The 27,128-nt window shown below is 45.1% G+C and overlaps 3 protein-coding genes across 6 annotated transcripts; all 3 read left to right on the top strand.

Moving 5' to 3' along the window:
• The first annotated feature begins 8,546 nt into the window (after positions 1-8,546).
• Positions 8,547-13,936, top strand: LOC115345663 (arylamine N-acetyltransferase, pineal gland isozyme NAT-3-like). The gene is made up of 2 exons (XM_030024845.2): positions 8,547-8,732; positions 11,824-13,936. The coding sequence occupies exon 2, from the start codon at positions 11,831-11,833 to the stop codon at positions 12,713-12,715; it is 885 nt and encodes a 294-aa protein (XP_029880705.1). The 5' UTR covers positions 8,547-8,732; positions 11,824-11,830; the 3' UTR covers positions 12,716-13,936.
• LOC115345664 (arylamine N-acetyltransferase, liver isozyme-like) lies at positions 8,622-21,138 on the top strand. 4 transcript variants are annotated; one of them, XM_030024848.2, is made up of 2 exons: positions 8,622-8,732; positions 19,191-21,138. In XM_030024848.2, exon 2 carries the CDS (start codon positions 19,196-19,198, stop codon positions 20,084-20,086), a length of 891 nt encoding a protein of 296 aa, XP_029880708.1. In that variant the 5' UTR covers positions 8,622-8,732; positions 19,191-19,195; the 3' UTR covers positions 20,087-21,138. The 4 variants fall into 4 exon arrangements, with proteins under 4 accessions (XP_029880708.1, XP_029880709.1, XP_029880707.1 ...); XM_030024849.2 differs by lacking the exon at positions 8,622-8,732 and adding an exon at positions 15,632-15,701; XM_030024847.2 differs by lacking the exon at positions 8,622-8,732 and adding an exon at positions 16,382-16,417.
• A 635-nt stretch (positions 21,139-21,773) lies between these two features.
• LOC115345665 (arylamine N-acetyltransferase, pineal gland isozyme NAT-10) lies at positions 21,774-26,678 on the top strand. The gene is made up of 2 exons (XM_030024851.2): positions 21,774-22,006; positions 24,487-26,678. Exon 2 carries the CDS (start codon positions 24,492-24,494, stop codon positions 25,362-25,364), a length of 873 nt encoding a protein of 290 aa, XP_029880711.1. The 5' UTR covers positions 21,774-22,006; positions 24,487-24,491; the 3' UTR covers positions 25,365-26,678.
• The last annotated feature ends 450 nt before the right edge of the window (positions 26,679-27,128 follow it).

Below are 27,128 nucleotides of genomic sequence, written 5' to 3'. Positions count from 1 at the left end.
GTGTAGTGGGACTTCAGGTGCCGCATTTCAGTAAAGCTTTCGATAAATACTATTTGGAAAATGATTAGCTACGCTGGCACAGGCAGGAATTAGAAGAATAATTGCAAAGTGGGTAAGGACCTGGCAAAAGCCAGCCGAGAGAGGACCGGCGATTGCTTTTGGTGAGGTTGCTTAGCGCTTTCATGGGTGATGAAAGGGACAGGGTTTGCTCGCTGAAGGGTTTACAGACCTGCTCACCCCATCTTCCCTGCAGGGCTGGGGAGCACCTGGTGCCTCTCATGAAAGCTGGAAATCGGAGGAAAAAGCTCCGGTATTTTAGCAGAAAACTATCCTGAGTTGAAGGCACTTTCCTCCATCGCCTGCCAGGGTTCAGGGTCCTGGTCTTCAGCCCCAGTGACAACATTTTTTTTTGTCAACGTTATATTTGTCTGCATTTGCTCTGGCCTGGGGGAATCGCGAGCTGCGCGGGGCTGGAGCTGCGATGAAACGCGAGGCGCAGCGCCCGGCACGAGGCAGGCTCTGAGCATAACTGCCAAGAAAGCAATTAAAAGTAACATTAGTGTGAATCTACAAATTTAGCATTGGGTTTGGTCTCAGTGGGACTTCACGGTGTGCGGCTGAACCGTAGGCTTTTCTCCATGATAGGTCTATTTATTTTAAATAGGGGAGCAGCAGAGATGTGCCTCCAGCCGCTTAAAAAGCAGGTGGTTACTTTTGAAGGACTATTTCACCAGAATTTCATACCACACCTCCTATTAAATAAAGGTTTGGAAAGGCGGATGACAATCTTCCAGCATGACAGCATCTTCAGCATCTGCCTGAGAGGAAACACTGACCTGGATGTAGCATCAATTTGCAATGGTGTGATGAGGAAAAGAAACTACCATTGCCGTTGCATGGAAATTAATTGCCTTTTACCTTATGGGATGAAAATGCACAGGGTCGATGTCACTTTAATCAGGTTCATCATCCCACAGCAAAGGCCATTCAGCAGTTCAAATGATCAGGGATCAAACTGGTCCTTGCTGGGAAAAAAAAAAAAAAATATTGTGGGTATCAGCCATGGGGCAGCACAGCAGGCGTGGAGCTGGTTTTTAGGAAAGGCCTGCTGCTTGGCATAGCTTGATTCCTGGAAGACGATTAGATTCAGTAACTTGAAAAATTTTTTTACAAGATTCACTCAGTTCCCAGCCGAGCAAGGCAGAAGTGGATGTGATTTTAGATCCCACCCGCTATGACAATTTCCCTTGTCGATAGTGAATGTCTTTCCCCACTGCTCTCCCTGCACCGACCGTATCTAAAACCCGCTTGCCAGCTTTCAGTCCCTCCCAAACCCCCCGAGGGCTGCGTTCCTCCATCCATCCCTCCTCGGGCACGGCAGCGCGCAGGGTGTCAGCCGGCAAAACCGCGGGCGATTTCTCCCAGCTCCGTTTGCTCCCCTCCTGTTGCAGGTGTGAATACTTTGTCTCTCTCTTCTTTTCCATACACCTCTATGGGGTGCGCATTACCTTGTGCTGTATATACCAGCTGTGGGTGCGTGGGGAGGTGGAAGAAACACGTGAAAAGGGTCTTTACGTGTCCGCGAGTCCCTGCAGTGCCACTTAGAAGTCACACCAGTGTCCCCCACGAGTGTGTAGCAGGGAGGAGAGCCAAGAGCTCCGGAGTCCAGGTTGCCACAGTAACCCTTGCTCTACTGCCTTTGGCTTTTACTCCACGAAAAACCTTTCACTCTCTGTAAACACCCAGCTCCGTGGACATGCCTGACACTGATAATATTTGTGGCGGGGCTAATTACTGCCAAGAATCAATGAAGAGCACGCACAACCGTTGCGTTGCGTCTGAATCTTCCCACAACTTCCAGACTCTCCTTGACATGGCCAAAAAACCTCAATAAAGGTAAGTCTGGGGGAGCACTTTGAATCAAGAACATGTCTCCTTTCTTTTCCCCAATTGCACTTCTGATTCAGCAATGGGGTGGAGGCAATACACTGTCATCGCAAACATATATTATTTCTGTGATGCGTGTTAGTGCACTGTAATGAATATGTGTTTCCCGAAGGCGCAGTTGTTTTTTTTCCTTTGCTGTCACTGTAACGCTGTTTCCTACTCTTCACTGAGATAAAAGGTTTCCCTCCCACCTACCTCCAGAAAAAAAATAATCTGAGTAATAGGAATGACAGAACTCGTGTAATTATTCCCGCTTTGCATGTTTCCAGGTTGATTGCCTGAATTAGGGCTGATCCAAATTCCCACTGAAGCCCATGAGAGCCTTTTCACTGAAACAACAGTTTGGTTTTGGAGGAGCTTTTTGGAGGAGCAGGCTCGAAGCCAGGTGAGTGCCAGTAGCATTGCTCCGTGGCTTCGGTGGAATAAGGACAATGTAACCCTGCTGAGGATGGGGCTTGGTAGTTTCACTGCTCATAAAAGATGACTGCTGCTGCATTTAGGCACAGGTACAAAGATTTTTTTTTTCAGAGCTAATATATATGTGTATATATATATGTATATATACATAAATTGTCCAGCAATATATGAAGAACATATGAATTATAAAGCCAAGATATTTTCCATTTAGGAAAATTAAGGAATATTTCCCTTTGAGATGTTCTTGCTGTTGCTTCATATCCCAGTCCCAGAAATATTGCAAGTGTTTCACCAGTTTCACCTCTCTGCTATCCTAAATGTGAGCTCACCAAAGGAATTTCAGGGGGCTGAGTGAACTCTCATTTCTTCCCCCTGTATTCATACACATCTATAACTGTCCTTTAGTCAGTGTTCCTGTTGACTTGCTGGGAATATTTTCCTCTTAAAATATCTTGCAACAGTATTTTTTTGCATATCGTAGACAAGTTTGAATACCCAGCCATTTATGTGCCTGGTAAAGACAGAGACTGTTGACTTGTGAATCCGCTTTGTGCAGGCAGGTCACACTTGAATGGGTGGAATTACATGTGCCCACGTCACAAACTATTTTACGTATTTGTTTAGGAACTGTACAGAATTTTTGCAGACGGTCAGCTAATTAATTTTAACAGAATGTCTTATGCTGACTTTTGGACTTGAACAACATAAAATCTTTATTTTCAAGTGAGGCCTTTCTGTCCCCACACAGGAAAATGCATTGCCCTGCAATTACCAAGCAGCTAGCGACAACGGTGAAAATGTGGTGAAATTAAGGAGAATTATAAATTGGTCTTTAGCAACTGAGTATTTCCCCATAGACCATCTGCTTTGTTTGTGGGCTTTACCATGGATGCCCACTTTGCCCAGCTGCATCTCTGTAACAGCATTTCAGCCCCAAATTTTTCCAAATTTCCAAATTTTCCCATTTGGAAAATGTCCAAAGTAGGCTTTTGACAGTGTGATGGACAGCTCTCATTAGAAAGCGTGAAATGAAACAGTCTCAGGGTCCAGCCAGCAATGACGATACCCCATTACATATTACTCTGTCGTACTTCCCTTCGGCAATGACAGCGTAACCTGATGGCAATTATTAACTGGTTGATCATGGGAGCATTTATCCGCACAAAAAGCCAGTAAAACAGAATATATCCAATTTCTAGATAGGACATTGAAATGAAGAGGGAAAGATTAAAGTCCTGGGTCTCCAGAGGTGCTCTGGGTGCACATTACATACTGATTTGGGAAGCGCCGGAATATTTTTGCGGCAGTGTGTGCAACGGTCAGGTGCAGAGCGAGGGAGGGAGGTTGTGCACTTCTTGCAAAGTTAAGCTGCAAAAATAAAATCCCAGGCACAAGCAAATGCTGGGTGTCTGAGCTCCCTGGGAGGGTGCTGAGAGGCAATCCCTACCTCCCAGTTGATTTTTGGGAGGGAGCCAAAGCCCTGTGCCCCGCGGTGGGGTGGACCTGCTCTGCCAACCGTTGCAGGAAGCAGTGGCGTTGCATGATAATGTGGTGGTTTGAACTTTCAGGAAGGAGGGGGAAAAAAAAAAAAAACACCACCATTCGCTGATATTCATGGCCGGGACGGATCATGCAGCCACTTCCAGCTCTCCAGGAGGGTGCCCTGACCAGGGACAGCCCCACGGCTGCTGGGGGGTGGCTGCAGCCAGAGGTACCCCGGGGTTGGGGAGGGAGCCGCTGGCTCTGCCCCTGGGCCCTGGGGAGGAGAGTTGTTTCTCATCCTGTTCCTGCTGGGCCAAATTTCTTGTTTGAAACCACTTACATGTGACCCCGCTGGTGCTGTCTTCCCTCCGGTCCGATAAGAGTCATTTTGGGCAGCGTTTGTGGGAGCCGGGGAGGGAGAAAAATCAGATGCGGAAGAAAGGAGTGCAAATTGCAGCTGTGTCTTGCAGGCGTGAATTGATCCAAATACTCAGCACGGAAAGGTCTGGGGTCTGCCGATCCTTTGCATGAGCATCCTTCCCTGCCCAGGACAGGGGGACCCCCTCCTTGCCTGCCCATACAAGTTGGCCTCCCAGTGCTGCCTTATCAGCACGTCTGAGTCCTGCAATGAGAAAAGTGTGTCCGAGTGTGGCAGAGTGAGTTTTGGTTTATTTTGCTTCGAGGATCAGTACCTGCGCACCCCAGACCCCAGAGGGTCACGCTGCCAGCTGCTCGGGATCAGCCCGTCCTGAACCAGATCCTTCAGAGGAGTCTGTGGCCATGGGGATTCTGGATGTACACCAGGCGGGCAACGGGAAAAGTATGTGAGCCCAGGTAGCACGGCATCGCTCTCATGAAGGAGCTAGTGGGGATGCGGCAAAGCTGGCCAAAGAGCTGTTACCCGAAATGTTTGGTAACTGGTTCACTGGCTGCAGCAGCCCTGGGTAAGGTGGGCAGTCGGATACGGCACACTCCCAGACTGTTAACCAGGCTGCTGGCTTCTCCTCCAGCCCCTTCTCCAGCTACCAGGACAAGCAGCGTTTGTGTATACACACCATCTCGCTCTCCTTGTCTTCTTCATCTTCCTCGTCAGTGCTCTCCATCACTCCTCATCTCCAGATGCCAGCAAAGCCACTGCTACCACGGCTCAGAGCCTCCCCAGCTGCTCGCCAGCCCTCGCGGCCCCAGCTACCGGCACGTTCAGAGAAACCGGCGCGACTCTCCGCTTTCCGATCTGCAGGACTTTCTCCTCAACATTTTCGTAGTTTGACAACACTGCTGGCATCTCCAGGAGAGGTGGCCCACAAGACGGAGGCAGTAACAGCACAGACAGCTTCTCCTTCCTAACACGCACCTTGGAGCCTCGCGCTGGGGTGGCAGAAGGAGCTATAGGGTGTCCCCACGGCACTGTGACCACACTTCAACGAGGATCCCACCCTGACGTGTCCCACCGCAGCTGTCAGGATTCACGGGAAAATAACAGCTAGATGTGTGAGCATGTTTTTCATCAAAGCAGTTACTTAAAATGGTTTCTTTTTTTTTGCTTCAAACCCTCTATGAGATAAAGCCATTCATGTAGAAAAGCCGATTGTTCCCCTTGTAATGGAATTTAACTGAATTACGACCACTTACATGTAAGAGATTTACGCTGAAACCCTCAGGACTGGAAGGCCCTACAAACCAACGTGGTCTCCTAAGTCTGCATTAACACCCTTGGAGTTAGCTTGTGTGAAAAACCTCATATTGGTAGGGTAAAGATAAGCAGAGGAGATAATTTTTGACACTCACCAGCCCTCAGAAAGATGCCTTAGGTAGTGGAAACACTAAAATTGAGATTTGGTCTCTTCCTCACCGAGAAAAAGCCGTGCAATGTCCAGCACAGCTACTCCCTTCTGTAGTCCCATGAGCAAAAGTTGCTGCTGTAGTTGCAGGCTCATCCTTTGGCCGGTGGGGTGGACACCACCAAAACTGCATGTGATGGATGCTGCGGATACAAATCCGGAAAGATATGTAGCCACAGGTATTTGAGACCTGTAATTACATAAGGAAGGCAATGAATATAAAGCATGAGGGAGTTCTGCCATTATGAATATGTTTATAGGCCGTGAATATTATTTACAAGTCTTGCATTAGGGCAGCCTACATCTATTAAATTCCCTTCGGAAATGAAAGGCTAGAGCCAGCCACTCCGCTCAGGGTGTGCAGCATTTCCTTTTCCAGTCACTCAGAGCTCTGCAGGGTGGGAGAATCTGACCTTGTGTAAGAATTTATGATTTTATGTTAATTCCATTTAAAACACCTTGATTGTTTTATTACTTTAAAAGACTATCTTCTCTCCTCCCCCCCAAAACCAGATAGTTAAGTAGAATACCATATAGTTTGTATATTAAGCATCCAGAAAATAGAATAGAATAGAATAGAATAGAATAGAATAGAATAGAATAGAATATACCTTGCTTTGTTATACAGCCCACGACAGAGGTCATTATAGAGGGGAGCCGTTTAACGGTGAGCAGACACTTGACTATTGCCCCAAACAGGGCACCCTATGCTTTTATTTCACCAGGCAAATATCACAGCATATAATACTCTCTTAAAACAGGGAGGGAGGGATATTTGATGCAGCCTCTCAGGAGAGTTAGGATGAGAGAAGGCTTTCAGTAATAAATTAAATGCTGCCGGCAGTTTAAATTTGTAAATAAATAAAAGTGAGTGCAATTACATTGAGGGTCTTCTGGAAAAAGCTCAACCAGCTTCAGCTCCTGCCAAGGTTGGGAAACTGCGTTACAGTGTCCAGGTGGACAGCAATAACCTCTCCAATGATATTCCCACTTGCACCTCCACCTCGTGGTCATGCTTCCCGCAAGCCAGCCAGCCCAAGCTGGGCTTTGCCCTGTCTTATCTTTGGGGACGGATGCAGGCATGTCATGGCCGCATTACCCAGCAGCCGTGATTGCAGTTTATTGCCCCACCAAGCCTGAAATTAGCCTCAATGGTCTGGCACAGAGCTGAAATGCAAACGGACTCCGGCAAGGCTCCTGGGTCAAGATCAGCCTTTTCTTACCTTTAGCGCTCATTGAGTGAGCTTTGCCCTCTGATGGCCTTGGGCACGCCTCGGGAGAATGACACCTCATGGTTTTAATGGCTTGAGGAGGAAAATGTGCAGGATGGCAAGAAAAAGGAGAGTGATGCAGGAATGACGGCATAGGATAGTGAGTTGGGATGAGAGTTTGAAAGACACGGGAAGAAAATGCTCAATATCAGAGCTACGTTATAGGGAGAGGAGTTGAGAAAAGCTGAGTATCAAAGGAGCAGGAGAAATGGGTTTTGGTCCTACTTGGTTAGAAAACACTTGTGTCTTAACGGGACCCCAAAGTTAGCTGGAACAGATGCTCAACCACTTCACATGTTAGCCCCAGGGAGCGCGGCAAGTGTCCACTTCTGGCACCATCTCTGGTTCCAATTGACTCTGGGCAAGGAGCAGGGCTGGGTCTGCTCACACATCGCACAGCGACGGGTCCTTGGGCTTCTTTTCAGTACAGTTCCCACCAGGACTGTGGGTCTGCCTGCTCAGCTTTTGGCTTCTCTTTGTCAAAAAGGCAACACAGCTTCCCTGTAGGAAGAGAAGGGATTATTCCACATAGAGCAAGATCCACCCAGGAATATGAGCTTTCTCTTTGTACCAAATCGGGTCCGCCCAGAGGAGCCCGATGAGGACAGGTAATCCATTCCCTTCAGCGCCTCTTGGCTTGGGCATCGGTTCTCACTTGCGGGGTCAAACACTGGCCACTGATTGGATGATAAAGAGCCAAATTTTGATATGGGAGCGGAGCTGTGTAATGGGTTACCACAGACATCTCTGTCTGGTCTGATTTATTGTCTTTGCTAATTATTCCAATAAATCAGTGTTTGAATGAAACTTGCGGTTGACACTAAATGTGAAGGACTGGAACTACTCTTGGGGAACTAGCAGGAAAGAATCCAGCTGTATATATGAAAGAATTAATAAGACTTAGCTTGGCAAAATGCAAGCAAAATTTGTATATACAAAAGCAGTATGAAACATACTGGAAGGATGGAGCTCCCTATGTGTTAGCACTCCATAGTCATCACTTTGCCAATAGCATTTTCACCACCACAACATTCTCAGGTGCTACTTGTGGGCAAAGACCAAAGAAGACACACTGCTGTCCCAGTGCTTTCTTACATTCTATGAAATTTACTGTAATAAAAAAAAAGCACGTAAATCATAGAAAGCAAATTCAGCAAAGGCAGCACTGAAGCTCTTGTGTGTGCTGATTGGGGCAAGGGGGTTGCAGGTGCAAATAACTGTGCCGAAATCTTGGTGCTTTTCAGAAACAGTGCAAAAACCTTCTCAGATTGAATGCATGCAAGACTTCTTCCACACATTTCCAAACAAAAACTTACCTAATACCTAGGAAAAATAAATATATATAGTAACCGAGTGCATTCGGCTAGCTACAGAAATAAAAAAATACCCTTTTTGTCAGAGCCCAAGCTAGCCCTTGCAAAAAGCATGAAACAAATGCAAATGAGAAGCAGCCTCTGCTCTAATAACGACCAGGTTTTGCATGCGTGTTGAATCAGTACTATTGGTTTTGCTTGCTCACTACAGCTCTCGTGCTCCACCCTTCTGGTTTATTTGTGTTTTTTTTTTTTTTTTTCTTCCAGCTTTTGCAATCTGACAGACGCGGGTGAAAGCAAGTCAAGTGAAAAGACGTTCCCCTGAAAAGGAGCTGGAGAACAGCCCTCAAGCCCTGTTTGCACTAGGTGAAGGACGGCCAGCCAGCCACGCCACTGGCTTTAGCCTAAACCCACCCCCCCCAAGACGCCGAGATACACTAGTGGTTGAACTGATTTTCCAGGTAAGCCTTTTTTTGAAACCCTGAATCTTGGTGGCGGAGCGCACCCTAACCAGGAAGTTAAATCTCTTTGAACACAAAACACGGCAAAAAAATGGTGTAATGACAGAGTGGGGAATGAATGCTCAGCTGCTCGGTGTAATAGATACACTGGTTTATTTACTCAGCAGTCTCGAGCAGCTGGGGCATTCGTGCTGTCTGACTTATTTCAGATACCACACTTGAAAGAGCCTTATAAACTCCCACAAGAGATGGACAGACAGACAGGAAAACCCCACACCAAGGTTTTCCCTTTAAGTAAAAGTTACTGTAAGTGTTTTGCCTGCTGTGATAAAGTGAAAGAAAGGGAGAAAGAAAGGGAAAAACAGCTGGTGACGCCGGTTTAAAGTTCACACGGCAAGAACGATGTTTCTGCCAAGTTTTCAAAAATGAATAGAGTTGTAGTTCTGGGGCTTTGGGGAAAAGTTTGGGAATGAGCCGAAAGCCGAACAAATAGAATCTCCCAAATAATCAACTGATGCTCTTAACCTGATGGTGGATCATTCAGACCTGCTTGTTGGATGTCAGAGATGTGGCAGTGGCCATGATGCAATAGTTACGGATTTCTGTTATGCTTCTGACCTAGGAAATGTGGGTAGCCAAACTGGGTGTATTGGGCTTGTGTGGCAAGGTTTGGGGGGGGTGGGGCTACAGGGGTGGCTTCTGCAAGAAACTCCTAGAAGCTTCCCCTGTGTCCGACAGAGCCAACGCCAGCCGGCTCCAAGACGGACCCGCCGCTGGCCAAGGCTGAGCCCATCAGCGACGGTGGTAGCGCTTCTGAGAGAGCAGATTTAAGAAGGGAAAAAAGTTGCTGGGGCACAGAAACTGCAGCCAGAGAGAGGAGTGAGAAGATGGGAGAGAAACAACTTTGCAGACCCCCAGGTCAGTGAAGAAGAAGGGGGAGGAGGTGCTCCAGGCGCCGGAGCAGAGATTCCCCTGCAGCCCGTGGTGATGAAGACCATGGTGAGGCAGGCTGTCCCCCTGCAGCCCGTGGAGGTCCACAGTGGAGCAGATCTCCACCTGCAGCCCGGGCAGGACCCCACGCCAGAGCGGGTGGGTGCCTGAAGGAGGCTGTGACCCCGTGGGAAGCCCGCGCTGGAGCAGGTTTTTCCGGCAGGACTTGTGACCCCACGGAGGACCCACGCTGGAGCAGTGTGCTCCTGAAGGACTGCGCCCCGTGGAAGGGACCCACGCCGGAGCAGTTGGATGCCCCCGAAGATGGCCGTGACTCCATGGGAAAGCCCGTGCTGGAGCAGTCTGTTCCTGAAGGACTGCAGCTCGCAGAAAGGACTCACGCTGGAGAAGCTGGTGGAGGACTGTCTCCCACGGGAGGGACCCCACGCTGGAGCAGGGGAAGAGTGAGGAGTCCTCTCCCTGACGAGGAAGGAGCGGCAGAAACAACGTGTGATGAACTGACCGTAAATCCCATTCCCCGTCCCCCTGCGCCGTTGGGAGGGGAGGAGGGAGAGAAAACCGAGAGTAAAGTTGAACCCGAGAAGAAGGGAGGGGTGGAGGGGAGGTGTTTTAAGATTTGGTTTTATTTCTCATTACCCTATTCTGGTCTGATTGGTAATAAAGTAAGTTAATTTTCCCCAAGTTGAGTCTGTTTTGCCCGTGACGGTAATTCGTTGAGTGATCTCTCCTTGTCCTTATCTCGACCCACAAGCCTTTTGTTATATTTTCTCTCCCCTGCCCAGTTGAGGAGGGAGAGTGATAGAGCAGCTGCATGGTGCGTAGTTGCTAGCTGGGGTTAAACCACAACACTGTGTCACCCTCTGCTTCTGCCAGGATATCGTGCCAGATGGAAATTTTTCATTTTCATTCCTTTGTTTATATACTGAAAATATCTTTCCAAAGTTCCCATACAATCTGGGGTGTGCTGTTTTTCATCAAACTGAGAATTTAGCCCTGTAGGAACAGTTAGGACTTTTCTTTTATGATTTTACCTTAAGAATCGTATACAGGAACTTGAGAACATTTTGGGACCTCTCGGGTGAGTAATCTGAACAACATTGCTCCGTACTCAGAGATGTCTGAAATTTAGTAGTGCCTGCGCAGGAATAACAAAAGTACTTGGCTACATCAAAATCCCTTTGTTGTTTCCTTACCATCGAGGGCTGCGACGGCTCGAGCTGCTTTCCACCCCCGTGCTCGTGAAACACAGCCTCCGGCTGAGCCCTTCTGCCGTGGACGGGGGGTGATGCCCGGTCCCTTACTCACGGGCAGCCACCCGCTGCTGGGGAGACTGAGTTGAAGAAGCAAATGCATCCCCCGAAATGATGCCAGAAAATGTGAAATCTCCTGAAACTTGTAGTTTTGGCCCAAACCTTAGTTTTCTCCTGCTGCTGGCGTAGGGCTGTGATCAGCAGAGCTGGAAAGCTAAGCTGTGCTGCGGGGAGGCGGCTCACAGCAGCTGCAGGAAAAAAACTCCCACGGCCTTTTCTGCCCTAAAAAAAAAACCTTTCCGCGCTCCAGGTCACATCTGCTACTGCCAGCATGGAGAGCAGGAGCAGGTGAGGCCAGCTCGTGCCAGGCTGCCTAAATAATGAAGGAAATACCACGGCAGGGCATATTTATTTCAGATTTGGTTTCAGAGGAGGCTCTGGATTGCTCCGCAAGAGTGGGAGGTTTGTTTTCTGCTTCCGCTTTGCTGAGTCAAACCGCAAGTAAAGCGGTTCAGATCTGGAGAGTCTCAGTTCCTATAATTTTTAGCAGGGAAACAGCGCTGCTACTGTTTTTCTTCCTTCCTATGGAGATTTGTAGCTTTGCCGGGCAGGAACTCTCTACTGAAATGTGCTTAGCACGGCTGGAGCCTCTCATCACAGCTGTAAAGAAACAATTAAAAATAACATTTGTGCTCATCAGCAGTGTCCCATTGGCTTCCCTTGGTGCTAATACTCACGCTCAGCTGCCTTTGGTAGGGCCGTTGTTAGTCAAATCCTGCTCCTCTTCTGAGCAGGCTGCCCATACTGATGAGCACCCTGTTATAAGGGATGGGGACGATCCTTCCGCCACTTCTTACACAATCTATTATTTTTTTCCACCCTTCTCTCAGAGGCGGCATGGACATCAAGGAATATTTTGCCAGAACTTCTTACCAGGGCTCCTACAATAAGCTGGACCTGGCTACCTTGACGGATATATTGCAGCACCACATCCGAGCAGTCCCTTTTGAAAATCTCAGCATCCACTGCGGGGAATGCGTTGAGCTAGACCTGGAAGCGGCTTACAACAAGATAGTGAGGAAGAAACGCGGGGGCTGGTGCATGGAAAACAACCATCTTTTATCTTGGGTCCTGAAAACTGTTGGCTATGATGTCACCCTTCTGGGAGCAAAAGTTTATGTCCCGGAGTATGACATGTATGCACCTGCAATGGATCATCTGCTGCTGAAAGTGGTGCTTGGCGGCAAATCCTACATCGTGGATGGCGCGTTTGGGATGGCCTGCCAGATGTGGGAGCCAATGGAGCTGATTTCTGGGACAGACCAGCCGCAGACTCCTGGGATCTTTCGCTTCCTGGAGAAGAGCGGGGTCTGGTACCTCGAGAAGGTGAAAAGGAAGCAGTACACTCCCGACCAAAGCGTCTCCGCTTCCCATAACTTGGAAGAAGAAGGTTGCCGTCCAATTTATCTCTTTACCCTTCAGCCACGAGACATCGAAGAGTTCAGAGCCTGCAACACCCGTCTGCAGACAAAGCAGGCTTCGCTGTTTGTGTCCAAGTCTATCTGCAGCCTGCAGACCACCAACGGCATCCGGGCTCTGGTGGGGTGGAAATTCACCGAGATGAAGTACAATTATAAGGATAATATGGATCTGGTGGAAATCAGAATCCTTGCAGATGAAGAAATAGAGAAAACACTGAAAGAGAAATTCAGTATAACACTAGACAACAAACTTGTACCCATCAATAGAAGCAGGCCTCATCCATCTGAACTCTTTGCCTGAATTATATATAATTCAATCCAGTGGCATTACATGCAATCCTTCCCCCTATTTCTGACAAGCATCTAAAGGTTAAGCTTTCTCTTGCCGTCTATACCAGTGTAAGGCAGACCATATTAGTATGAATCTGGAAAAAGAAATTGATTTTCACAACTGCTCCTCCATCTCTCTTTGGTTTGGGTACAAATAATTTCTTCCTAGCTCAATCAAATCACTACCCTTCTCTTTGTGCTTAGCTGGAAGCAGACTCTGCCCATTCCCTACTCCTTTCATCTCTTAAAAGCTTTTCTAAATACACCCAGAGTAGCAGGGTAGAGCGATGGAGCTGTATGTCTCTTTATTACTTTGTGCTGCCACCTGGGGAAAATCGTACCCACCTCTTAAATGAATACCATATTATTTTTGGACTTTAATAGCCAGAAAAACAAAGACATCCATTGCTGAGTTTGCTACAGTTAAGCCATAAGCCTGTCCTTTTTTGCTCTTGCATTCGCAACACCCTCCCGTGCGACAGTCGGACAGTCCCATGCCTGTGCCACACTGTGAGAATACTTACGGATGGGCTATTTATGGCCTAAAACTGATGACGAGAAATATTAGTGGACAATTCTGTCTTGGTCCAGAGTTTACATGACTCCTGTTCTCTCAGTGCCATAATCAAAAAGCAGGATTTCTTTGAACTGAAAGCATCTCCCATGCATTTTGTTTGCTACCACCCAGCAGCAGACTGCTGGGAATACACGCTCCTCTAGTAAGACTCTACTCTGAGTGTTATTGCACATTAATTATTGTGGCTGAACTCAAACACATGCGCAGAATCATTTTTCTGAAACGTTTCCGTTCTACTGAGGATGTGTTTGCAGTGATACTAATTATATTGATATAAGGAGAAACGACGAATCTTAATCAGATACCTAAAGGCTAAGATCCTTAGTATGAGAAATTACTCAAATGTGATCACTTTGCCCTCTGAGAAGATGCTTGATGTTCCTTTATGTACAAATCTTGGAAGCATTACAACTATGCACTCACAATTAAGTAAATTATATAAGTGAATAACAATTAAATAAAAAAATCAAGAATTGTGAAGTAAAACTATTCAACTGTTTTTTCCCCCAATTACAATGTGTATCCCCAAAGTAAAACATTTCATTAATCACTGCAGTTGTCTTGATTATTTGTATGTGCTAGTATTTTGCAGCTAAGGCTTTTAAAAATACAGTAACTCGCTGACCCCTTTTTATTTGTTATGTGATATGTGCAGCTTTCTATAACTAGCAGTTTCTAGTTAATAAAAGCTATTCTGCACATTCACAACGTATTTCATAAAGACACTGAGTTCCCCAAATCCCCGTCTTCCCAGAGTCAAATGCATCCGTATGCGCTTGACTGCACGGGTGCAACAGTCCCTTATAGCACATGAGGCTCCCCCATCCTATAGGGAAATGAAATGTTAATCACTGACCCTGTAGTGGATTGCAGAAGGAAAAGGGGCTTCTTCCAGCGTGGACCAGCAGCTTGCAACACAGATTGTCAGAAGAAACTGTCCAAGGATCTGGCTTGTTTGCAAGCTGTATCCTTCTTTGGTCCCCGCGTTAGTGGAAGAGCTAAAGGAGCTAAACTCGGTGGCTTTATCCTTGCAGCAGCCTGGCAGCTGGGGCAAAGCATCGGGATGGAGGTAAAAGCCCAGCCAGGTCTCGCAGAGGTGTGGGGCAGGACAAGGTCCATGCGGAGCCAAGAAGCTCCAACATTTGTGGGAACAGACGTGGGAAACACCTAGGAAAGTCTGCGCCCGTTCCTCTCCCCGAGCCTGGATGTTTCTCGTGCTTTGGGCTGTTTCATAGGCTCAGGGGAAGAAGTAGGGTGTTATGTCCATTGCCCCACAGATTCAGCAAGTGAAGGGCAAGCAATAATAGGAAAACCCACTTTCTTTTCAGCTGACTCATCTCCTCGAGCGTGTGCCCCGTCCGCCGCTCTGGCTGCTGCCCGCTTTGTGGCACAGCTCAGCGCTTCTGGACCTCCCGCTCAGCCCACCCACGAGAGCAGATTTTATTGCTGAACAATCGAATGAAGCTCTCTGTTGGAAGGAGAAAAAAAAACCAACAGAGGCTCTTAATCTCAGATTGCACTAGTTTGCTTTTTCCTTATCACTAACTTTGGAGGCAAATCCTTAAAGGCATAGCAGGCTCGGGGAGCGCAGCGCTCTCTGGGAGCAGCAACCTCGCTGCCAAAGGACAGGGCTTCTCTTTGAACCTAAGGGGATTTAAACAGCTAAATGACTTGGCAAATCTGACCTTGTTGCTTTGGGGGTCTGGTATCAGCCACAAAGAATAGCTCAGTGCGGTGTGATTCATTCAACAGTTGTCATCCCCCACCAGTAAATCAGTGGCTTCTTGGCTTGGATTACTATCTATCGTAAGTCACTTCCTACAGGGATCCAGGCCACACGAGTGTCAACAATGTAAAATCTGTATCAAAATTTGCACTATTGCTTTGCTGCTTCAGCGTGGGTGCAGCCGTGAAGGTGCCCCAGAGACTGAAGCACCTGGGTGACCTGCGGGGTTGAGGATGGGGTTATAACCACTTACAAAAGTTGCTTGAGATACCCATACTGTATTTCTCCTTTGCACTCCTGGAGGGCTTCAGTTCTCAATCAGTAATGCAGGAGGTTAAAATCTACTCAGTGTGGTAAGAAATTTGAGGACTGGATCATTTTCAGGCTCTCTGTACAGCACCTAACACAATGAATTGCATGACAGGGCTTTCTAGGCATATGTCAATACAAATAAACCAATAAAACCATCAGAACATAAAATATTATAAAAGAAGAAATTCTCTCCCCTCTTTTCCTCTTCTGCTGGAGGAGAACGCTGTCCCTGCCAGGCAGTAAAGGTAGCCTGGACCTTTAAGAGCAGCAGTTCCCAGTACAACGCTTCCTGGGAACTTTGGAGCAAACTAGGGCAGAAAGCCTGAGCTCGCTGGCTGAGAGGTAAGCAAGCACCCAAGTGTCTGACCTTTAACTTCGTCCTGCAGCTGCGGGTCAGCCTGTTTGGAAAAGCCCACCCCTGTGGGTCCGCATACCATGCGCTTAGCACTGTAGGCATATTAGCAAAGTATAAATTACAGCAGCCCTGGGGCCAACAGCACACGTTGCATTGCAAGGACGTTGTCCAAGTACAAAGATCAAGCGCTCGAGATTTAAACTAACCCTTTTATGCTGAGCCAGAGTGTATGAAAACCCCAGCTACTGACTCACAGTGTAGCTTAAAATCAAACAAATGGTGTAGGCATGTGCAAGAGGATCCAAACCTGGAAGCCTCTCATGAATTTTAGCAGAGAAGAACGGTTCCTAATATTCAGCCTAATTATGAAAGGACACAGTGATCCCCAGGGATGCTTGCAGACAGGCAGAACCAATGTCTGAATTTCACTGCTGTCCTCGTTTCAGCTGGGATAGAGTTCATTTTCTTTCTAGTAGCTGGTACAGTGTTATGTCTTGGATTCAGTATGAGAAGAATGTTGATAACACGCTGATGTTTTCAGTTGTTGCCAAGTAGTGTTTATACTAAGTCAGGGATTTTTCAGCTTCTCATGCCCAGCCAGCAAGAAGGCTGGAGGGGCACAAGAAGTTGGGAGGGGACACAGCCAGGGGAGCTGACCCAAACTGGCCGAAGGGGTATTCCAGACCATGTGACATCATGCCCAGTATATTATTGCGGGGGAGTTGGTCTGGGGGGATCGCTGCTCGGGAACTGACTGGGCATCGGTCGGTGAGTGGTGAGCAATTGCATTGTGCATCACTTGTTTTGTATAGTCCAATCCTTTTATTATTATTGTCATTTTAGTATTGCTATTACTATCATTATTAACTTCTTCCTTTGTGTTCTACTAAACTGTTCTTACCTCAACCCATGAGTTTTACCTTTTCCCTTCCAATTCTCTCCCCCATCCCACTGGGCGAGGGGGAAGTGAGTGAGCGGCTGCGTGGTGCCTAGTTGCTGGCTGGGGTTAAACCATGACAACTACCCACCAAGCTGCGCGAATGCTGAATGAAGCTCGGCTGCTGCAGGAGCAAAAGTAAACAAGGCTGAGATCCCAACTGAGGCTTGAGATACTTGGCAACTCAGTTTTAGAATGCAAACTGTCCCCTGGGGCGAGGGCTAGCTTGCTGCTGCAGCCCCGTCGCTAGCAAGGTGGGAATGGTTGTGCCAAGAAGCAAAGCTGCGTCTGGGAAGGCGAGGGAGTAAACACTGGTTTACATGAACGCTCCCTAACGCCAATGATTTTGTACCGCAGCTTTATTATACTAAAACCTCTCTAAGTATTCATTAAGATCAGAGCCCGTTTTGTCAGCCACCACGAGGCTGTCTTTACTATACAGACTTTAAATTGATGAGGGCAGAGAACGCGCGGCCGGGGAAACTGAGGCACGGGCTGCGAATTTCCAAAAACATGTTTTCCTGAAGCCTCATTGCCAGCATCCCATGGAAGCTCTCGATGGGGAGGTTGCTCATGGCTGGAAGAGGGGACCTGGGTATATGCTGCAGTCTCGCCGGGGCGATGGGGACACCCAGCCCCAGGAGACAGGTTACAGGGAGGGCATCAGGTCTTCTGCTGCTGACCCAGAGCAGGGAATGATTGTTTTTTTCTTGAAAGCAAATTTCAAGCATATCAGATCCACCAGGCTAATTAATGGACTCGCTTGGGCCTCTCCTTGTCACAGAGGTTCAGCTTGACACCGTCACAGGGAAAAGGTGCTGCTTCTATCTGGCTACGCAAAATGGCTAAAAGTGGGAATAGAAAGAAAAATGAGGCAGAGGACCGCAGGATGAGCTTGCCAGTGTTCACGTGTGCTGTCTGTTGGGGAGGGAATGGCTTTCTACAACCAGCGTTTCCAAGGAGATCCTGCCAGACATGAATGCCCTTGTCCTAAAAAAGGGATGGAAAAAACCCATAAAATGCAGTATCAAAGACACATTACTGTTTTTTCATGTAGCTTCTTTGGGTCCTTTTGAAGTGAAAATGTTTATTTCTTATTCCCTTATTGGGATAGTCCTCTATTTTATTACATTTTCCTGTGTTTTCGCATCAGCCAGTCTGAATCCTGGTACCGGTGCAGATCAGGAGCAACACAACTAAGTCAAGTGAGTTGTGCTGCTGGCATCAAAATTGGGGTTAAAGTCTAGAGATTGGGTCATCTGATGTGCTCACCTACTGGGGTGGGGCTATTTCCACCTACGTATTTTAGGTGGGATTTTCAAAAGCTCCCAGCATTCACTTGAGTGCTGGCATGGATATTGGGTCAAACTGCTGGTTGCTTCTAGGGGAGCAGTTGGACCAAAGCTGAGAATAGTCACGGGAAGGTAATCTCTCCCATCTCATCTACAACAAATGATTTTTGGAAAATCCTCCCAGGGAACGTGTGACCGATTTCAAGGAGCAAGAAATCCTGAGACCTTTTGGAAATTAATACAGTCCTTAGCAGATTGTGAATTGTTCCGGAAAACAAACATCCTTGCGTGGAAAAAAGCCAAATTAAATCTAAATTAAAGGCAAAAGAAATCCTTGCAGATACCAGATGAGTCAGTGGATTAGAAGTGTTACAGGGAACCTTTTGCACCTTGGCCACGCAGCCAGTACCAATGACGGTCTCTTTCAGCTAATGAAAGGAATAGGGATCAGAGACATGAACACACAAAATATATCCGATAATTTGAGCTGAAACTAAGGCCTTTGTTTTGTAAAAGATGGTAAAAGAAACCAAAAGCCGCTGAATATGCCGTGAATGTATCCTTAGTAATTATCAATTTCTCTGACCCTTAGGTTAGAAAAATTAACAGTTCCTTCCTTTTAACAGCCAGGGTCAAAGCTCTGTCTGAACTCCACAGGGAAACTAAAGTGATTAAGAAAACAACAATATCTACTTCACGTAGATGCTTGTCTAAAATGGTGGCACACAGAGATGTTAATCCCAGTTAACTAAAGCCATGAATGTAAAACTTTCCAGTTAAATTACCTGTGGGATAAATAAAGAATTGCTTACCTGTTACAGTAAAAGAAACAGTAAGAAATTGCTTTGAATTTTCTGCTGGTATGGTGTAGCAGCTTTTCTGCAAACCCGTTTGTCAGTTTGATAATTTTTTTGTCACATGGGACCCTCATCCAGGGCCAGAGACTCTGTTGTGCCATGTGCCGTGTCTTCCCATAGGAAAGACATCCACCTGGCTCGAAGGCAACATCTGAGAGAAAGAAAGCATTATTGTCACCTGCTCCTATCCTCATCTCTTTTTTAAGAAATAGAGATGACACAGGCAGGTCTAGCCTGCATTCATCTCCTATCAAGGGCACAGGTTTCTTTCAAATCCTCAATGAAATGGCCTAGGCTACATTTGCAGGCTGGTTAACCTGTGCTACAGAAATAGGAGTAAACCCCTTGAGAGCTGCACAACAGTAACTGGCTATTTTTCTGCTCACACAGGCAAAATGAACATTCAAGAGTATTTAGCAAGAATTTCTTACAATGAGTCCCATCAGGATGCAGACTTGCAAACCTTAACAGTCATCTTCCAGCATCACATCCAGGCAATTCCTTTTGAAAACCTCAGCATGCATTGTGGGGAGACCATCGAACTGGATTTACAATCTATTTACAATAAGATTGTGAGAAAGAAACGTGGTGGATGGTGCCTGGAAAGCAACTACCTTCTGTTTTGGGCCTTGCAAGAATTAGGGTATGACATCTGTATTCTTGGAGGAAACAGTTATGAACCTGCCACGAAGACATACACTTCTGAGATAAGTCACATCCTACTGAAGGTGGTGATCAAGGGAAATTCCTACATAGTGGATGCGGCTTTTGGCGGTGCCTACCAGGCGTGGCAGCCATTGATGTTGATTTCTGGGAAGGATCAAGCCCAGATCCCTGGCGTCTTCCGCTTCATGGAAGACAACGGCACCTGGTACTTTGAGAAAGTGAAAAGGAAGCATTATATTCCTGAGCAGCAAAGTGTCCCTTTCACTGATAATCCAGAACTGGGGAATATCAGAAAAATGTATATGTTCACTCTCAAGCCGCGACATATAAATGACTTCCAGGAGCTAAACACATACCTGCAAGTGTCTCCAGATAACATACTTAGGAAGAAGTCGATCTGCAGTCTCCAAACCACTGAAGGGCTTTATGCCTTAGTTGGATGGACCTTCACTGAGGTGAAGTATAACTACATGGAGGACGTGGACCTGGTGCAGATCACAACTCTTACAGATGAAGAGGTTGAGAAAACACTGAAAGACAAATTCAATATAGTGCTGGAGAACAAACTCGTACCAGTAAACGTTCGTGGCTTGCCACCTAATTTAGTGGATAAAATCTAATTCTAACGCTGTGCTAGATGGTCTTTAAATATCCAATATAAAAAGTTCTAAAATTAACATTAATAACATTAATCTGATTCTAAAGTTGAGCTAGTCAGATGAACTAAGCTTGGTAAATTCAAGTACATTGCCAATTAACTGCACATATCAATTGCATATTTTTTCTTGAGCTTCTCATTCTTTAGAAACTGAGACATCTTACTACCTCTAATTTGCTCATATGGAAATTGCTTTTTGACTCCATAACGTTTTGTTCCACCTCTCTGGATCTGATTTTATTTCAGATATATTTTGTGGTGAAGGAGACCAAAATGATACAGAAGGAGAAGCTGTGTTACCGTTTTACACAAAAGACCTCTAACCTTTTTAGGTATTATTTCCAGTCTTCTCAACAGAGTTTGAAAAATTATTCACTTCCTTTAACAGTCTGAAATAGAAAGTTGAGCTGAATTTGGCTTTCAAAGACCTCATAAAAAAAGAGAAAGGTTAAGACTTTCTCAAAACAAGCCACTGTTAGGTGGTGATTAGCTTATGATGAAATAAGTTGAAAGACTTGAGTCCTATTTCCTTACCAGAAATTGACTTAAAGTGAGCTATTTATGCAAGGGCACTTAAAAAGCCCAAAAGCTCTCTAATTTTGAGTGTCCAATTTTTCTGAGTCTGATTTTTCTGTGTCTTTGAAATCGAACAAAATCAATAGAAGCTGAGACAATTCAACAGTTCTTAAAAATCAGGCTTTTGGTATTAAAAAATGGAAACAATCAAAGTTAGATCAACCTTGGCAAACTATAATCTAAACTTCTGGGACCTAACCTTCCCATGATGTCAAGTGGATGTGACAGTATTATAGACAAAACTCTTCATATTAATTACAAACAGTATTCTGCACAACAGCTACCTTAAATAAGTAAAACTGCAGATGTGAAAGAAAACGCTGGGAAGTTAGGACACGCCACTGGTGTGGTTTCACATCACGTTACATGTAACTCAACAGCCTTTTCACTTTATGATACCTGTGGCAGGTACTGTACAGGGTGTGTCATGAAGGAGAGCACCCGTCCTCGCCCAAGGAGAAGACTTTGACCCTTGTATTAGTCAACCACAGACTCACGGCGTACCTGAAGTGCTTAAAACTCATGTGCTTTCCCAGATGCCGTCTAATGGCTCTTTGCCTTCTCGAAAGGGACCTCCAACTTTCCACCTCTGTCAAATGAAGAGGAGACATGCTCGACAGGGACAGAATTTAATAAACAGCCCTGCAACACTGTGAAGATGCAGAAGGCCAAGTTTTAGAGAGGAAATGCATTACTTTGTTCTCACACACAACATTGTGCCAATAAATATTTGTCATTGTATTCGTTAGGTGTGGCATCTCCAGAATAACTACCTGCTGCAGTTGAAGCTTCAAATAGATTGAAAAAGTTCCTTTGTGGGCAAAGAAAGGTCATTTTGTGCTTCTGTGGAGCACGGGAACACGCAGCCTGCAATACCTTGGCAATTTGATGTACCCGCAAGGAAACAGATGACTATCCTCCATCGCAAAGTGCTGGCTTGCAAGATAACAGTAATTTCATTTAAAAAAAGTTACGGAGCTGTTTGCCCAGCTGTCTACTGTAATTATTTTACATGGAAAACAAGTTCAGTCTGGTCTTAACCAGGGAAAAACATAAACATCTACTAATAGAGAAGAAACAAAGTTTAATTTGCTCATGGATCAGTGAAGTCCAAAAATGTGCATTCATTTTGGGTGGACTCTGCCCTTTCTCGGCATTTAAGATTCAGGAGTGAGGGCCAGTGGAGCTTAGAGAGGAAGACAGCCCTCACGATTTGTATCCACTCCTGGCTTTACTGACTGCTGCCCCAGTAATAAAAAACCCAGAAGCTGAATACATCAATAAATAAATAAGGCTTTTTTAAGAGGTAAGTTTATTTTCTCAAAAAAACCCTCCAAACAAAGAAACAAAACCCCTGGTTTCTTTATGATGGTAAAGGTCATGGCAATAACATAAGGAATATTCTCTTTAAGAAAGATGTTATAAAAATGTATGGATATAGAGCTAAAACATCGCCTGCTAAATATGGGCTTTTAAAGAGGGCAAAACAGTGATAATGCAATTTCCATTCTTCTATCTTTAGCTCTTCAGGAGAAGATCCACTTGACTATGAGAGAGATGCTTTTGTTACAATAGTAGATACAATAGTAGATAAAAATTTAGAACTACAACCTTGTGTTGGAAGTTATTCTGTTAGATTTTTAACTTTAAATATATTGCAAATGTAAAGGAAGCAAAAGAGCAATCTAATAATCAATAGATTCTGCTTTATGGGAATAAAATTACAGCCCTTTAAAAACAAATTAAAAAAAAAAATTACAAACTGTGGTTTGCATATCTCAGAAAGTCCGTGTGCTGATGTATTAAGATAAAGGTAGATGATGTATTTTAACAGTGGAATTTCTGATAGCGTGTATAATCCTGATAAAGAATATTTTTGTATGAGCACCTTCATTTGCGCATTTAGAAATAGTTCTTTAAAGTTCTTCTGCTGATATTTTTCTCTGCATAAATCATAGCCACATTTGTGGGAGTACCTGTTCAGTATCTAGCTTTTCATCTCATCTGCTCACAATTCAAAAGAACGGTAGCTTTCATCTCCTACAGTCGAGATCTAACGCTGATCAATCATATTATGGAGCTGCAGAGAGAAACTACAAATAATATAAACTCGAGAACCAGCTTTATGCTGGTGTGATCTATTTAGCATTTACAATTTGAGTGGGTAGGATCGGATAGACTTGGATTCTGCAAATCAAAAGTCCCAGAAGTCTTATGTTATACTTAACAAATATTACATTGAGAATATCCTCCAACAATACGCTTAGATATCACTGGAAGTTAAATTTCTTTCTGTAGAAGATAACACGCAGTTTTTGACGGGGCTCTCCATTCACTTTGGACAGCTGCTTCTATACCATGCATATGCACATCATGAATCTGTCACTGAAAATCATCTTGAGAAATTCTAGTTTGCAGTAAACATTCAACGGTTCACCACTGAATTTATCTGAATACAATAGTCTTCCTGAGTCGCTAATATAAAGTGTCTAAACCTCAGCTTACTGTATGCACAAAAGATTTCTGAGTAGCTTTGTGGGTTGTCAAGAAGCTAAATATTTGTAGTAACTCTAGACTGCTCAAACCCTTAATGCTTTCTTTGCAAAGGTTCAAGCCTTCAAAACATTTTGTGCCCAGCTCCATACCCAAGCAGACGATCTACAGTGTATTTTACAAACAGTATCTATTGGATACCTATGGGCATCCAGCTTGTAACGGTGGCCAGCAGACTGTGATGGGCCATTGCGAAAGCCAGATGACTGTGCGTGGCTTTCCACGGTACTAGAAGGCGGAAAATAAGTCGAGTAGTTCCTCACCCAGCAATCTTGCTCGTGAGGAGTCCTACCAAGGCAGGCCAGGAGGTGGGCACTGTTGGAGGCCAGACAGACCAGGGATGCATTGCTGGAGGCTTCAGTAATCCTCAGTTATGCCTCCTCTGGAAGGAATAAAGTGAGTTTTGAGAAAGGCCGGGACTAGAGAGGTGTAAAGCAGCCCCTGTCCATTTTCAGGGCACCCTGCGAGATGCAGGGTACAGCAGGGAGTAGAGATCTGCTCTTTGTCTTTTAGGTCACTCGCCTCCATTCAGATTCATTATTCCAACACCAAAATGAGTTTGTGCAACACGCAGAGCAGACAAGAGACTCGGTGGTCTGCAACTCTTGCAAAGGTCAGGGGTTTTTTTCAGTCATAATTATCTGAATAAAACTTGACACTTTACAAAATGCGCAGGGAGTATCATTTTCACTTTTTCTAAGTGGCGAAAGAGCGATGTGTACCGCATGAGCGATTCATTTACCGTCACGTAGATCAGTGGCAGACTCATGAAAAGAACATGTGAATCCTGGCTCAAATTATCCTCCTTCCAACTGGCAGACGACATTGCTTTCCCCACTGACACTCCTTTCACTGAACAGTGGATTTAGACCGGTTTTCATGAACGCTCCTGAACACTCCCTAGCGTGATCTTACATTTCTTCTTAACCCCACTGTTACAATGCAAATACAGCAAATCCCCGTTTCCCAGCCACCGCATATCAAGCTGAAATTGCATCAGCTGTTTGCCACAGGGATCACTCTAAGACAAAAAGCAAACCCTCACGTGCACTGCTCTTCTTTGCTCGGGGAACCATTTGATATTAATACTTGTTACCTTCAAAAGCTGTTCTGATGAGGTTCAGTAGATTAAAGCATCTTTGCTAGCAGCAGCCTGGGCAGTTTCTCACAGCATCATAAATCATTGATGTAAAGAAACAAAACAAAACCAAAATGCAATTCCTTCCTTTACAGGTGACATGAACCTTGAAGAGTATTTTGCAAGAACTGGCTACAAAGGTTCCCTTGAAAAACAAGATTTGGAAACCTTAACCGATATATTCCAGCACCACATCCGTGCTGTTCCCTTCGAAAACCTCAGCATCCATTGCGGGGAGAAAATTACTTTGGAGTTCGAGCACGTTTATAACAAAATCGTGCGGAGGAAGCGGGGTGGCTGGTGCATGGAAAACAACCAGCTGTTGGGTTGGGTCCTGAAACGCCTGGGGTACGACACCAGCTTTCTGGGAGCGTATGTGTTCAATCCACATCAAAACGCGTATGCTACCATCATGACCCATCTCCTTGTAAAGGTAGTTATTGATGGCAAAGCCTATATCGTTGATGGAGGCTTTGGTGTATCCTATCAGATGTGGCAACCGATGGAGCTTGTGTCGGGGAAAGACCAGCCCCAGGCTCCCGGTGTCTTTCGCTTCACGGAAAAAAATGCCATCTGGTACCTTGAGAAAATGAGACGGAAACAATACATTCCCAACCAAAATTTCTCTAATTCTGATCTTCTGGAGAAAAAAGAGTGTCGGAAAGTTTATATGTTCAGTCTTGAGCCACGGACAGTGGAAGAGTTCCGTTTCCAGTGCACGTACCTTCAGACATCTCCAGATTCCCTCTTTACAAAGAAGTCCATCTGCACCCTCCAGACCACCGATGGCTTTCGAGCGCTAATTGGGTGGACACTCACTGAGACCACATACAACTACAAGGAAAATATGGATCTGGTGGAATTCATAACTCTCGAAGATGAAGAGGTGGAAAAAACACTCAAAGAGAAATTCAACATAACCCTAGATAGAAAACTTGTCCCAATTAACGTCAAAGGATTTTATACAATCTAGATGACCAGAAAAACCTACAATAATGCTACATATGTGCAGTACCTTCCACTGTCTGCACAACCACTACTGTAAGATTATGGGATTCTCTTGCAGGCGATTGAAGGAAAAATACATTAATACCAGATTAAAGTGAAATTCACTCTGGGAAAAATCAGGAATTTAAGACTCTTCTGTCAAGTAGAATTATTTGCTGTGAGATGACTGCAGTTCAATTTTTGGCACAAATGTAGGATCCGATTTGAATCTGGTTATAAACTTGGGTAATAAATATGTCTGGGAAATTTTGGAGTGCCTATAGCACATAAATAGGAGTATGGATTATTAATTGTGATATGCTGCCAACACATTTTCTATGGTTATTATAGGGAGAAAAGTCACCTATGAGCATTTAGACAATGAAGTGAACATTTAGAACTTCATTTTTCACAAGATCTAACCACTTGCAGCTCATCTCATTTCTCTACCTTTAATGTAAGTAAAACAATGTCACCTTTGAAAGGAGCATTAGGAGGCATAATTCTCCCACTGTCATCCTTAGACAAAACATAGTACAAAATGAAAATCATCATCATGTGCATCCCTTTTGTCATTGCTGCAGTAAACTGCCCAAAGTAATTTTTGGTATGTACGTTATTTTCTGGTGAAGCAAGTTGTATATATTGCAGCATTACTGTGGCTGATGGGCTCTAAGGAGATACCTACAAGCTTTGCTTCTGATAAGTAATCATCCTATAAAGGGTGAATGGTGCTTAAATGTCACAACTGGCTTAGATTTACTTATATCTCAAAAGGGGTGGAAATTTTATATTTTTAGCATTGCAGGTATAACAAAGGTAGAACAATAAAGCTAATCCCACTATACCCTTAATATTGCCCTCTTTGTATATAGCAAATACGGGAGTCCATATGGCTGTCCTGAATAAGTACCACTTAGCACAGGAGCTTTAGTGTCACAAGTGAGTTCATTCATCTGTATCAAAGTGAAAAAATCAAGGAGTCAGTCAAATCGAAAGGAAACCCTTTCTTTAGTATTATTTCACAATCACGTGTCCCCATTTTTTTAATTTTACTTTTTTTTTTTTCAAAAAGCCCAAACAAGGAAACTACTGAGAAAGGGGAAACATTCTTAAATGCATTGAAAAAATAGCAGTAACACTGAAAAACACCCTTTCTCCCCAATCCTGAGTATTGGGCAAATGTTGATTCCTCTCACCGATAGCGTGTCTTTTTGCTCAGAGACATCATCTGACCATAAATCTCATAAATGCTGTAAATGTATACCTGAAAATAAATAAAGGAAAATAAAACCATAAAGAGTTGCTGTAAATACAGCCTCCACCCCAAATGCATGACTCCTGCACACACCATTTGCAAAGTAAACGAGGTCTGTTCAATCATGCTACCGATCTGCTGGCCAACCCTCCCCACCACAAACATTTTGAACCAAACCGGCCAATATTGACCAAATTTGACAGCAGTGTTGGAGACGGTAAGTTCCTACAGGTTCCTGGACAAAGAGGTTGTAGGCTGAGGAAGAAGACGATCACCGAAGAGGAGGCCCAGTAGTCAACAGCTCGGGGCTGCCACGGTGCGAGCCGGCTCTTCCCTGCCGACCGGCCGTGGTGGCAGCTGGTGACCGGGATGCACGTGTACTTGCACAGGCACAAGGAACCAAGGGCCAAGCAGGAGGCTTGAAAGATCTTCCTGAGGTGGGAACGGAGTTTTTTCTATAAATAATGGAACTAAGGACTTTTGTTCTCTAAT

This window comes from Aquila chrysaetos, chromosome 9 (genome assembly GCF_900496995.4).
Source record: "Aquila chrysaetos chrysaetos chromosome 9, bAquChr1.4, whole genome shotgun sequence".
NCBI lineage: Eukaryota > Metazoa > Chordata > Aves > Accipitriformes > Accipitridae > Aquila > Aquila chrysaetos.
The sequence above is the reverse complement of the archived record's forward strand: the minus strand, read 5'-3'. Positions and strand labels throughout refer to the sequence as shown.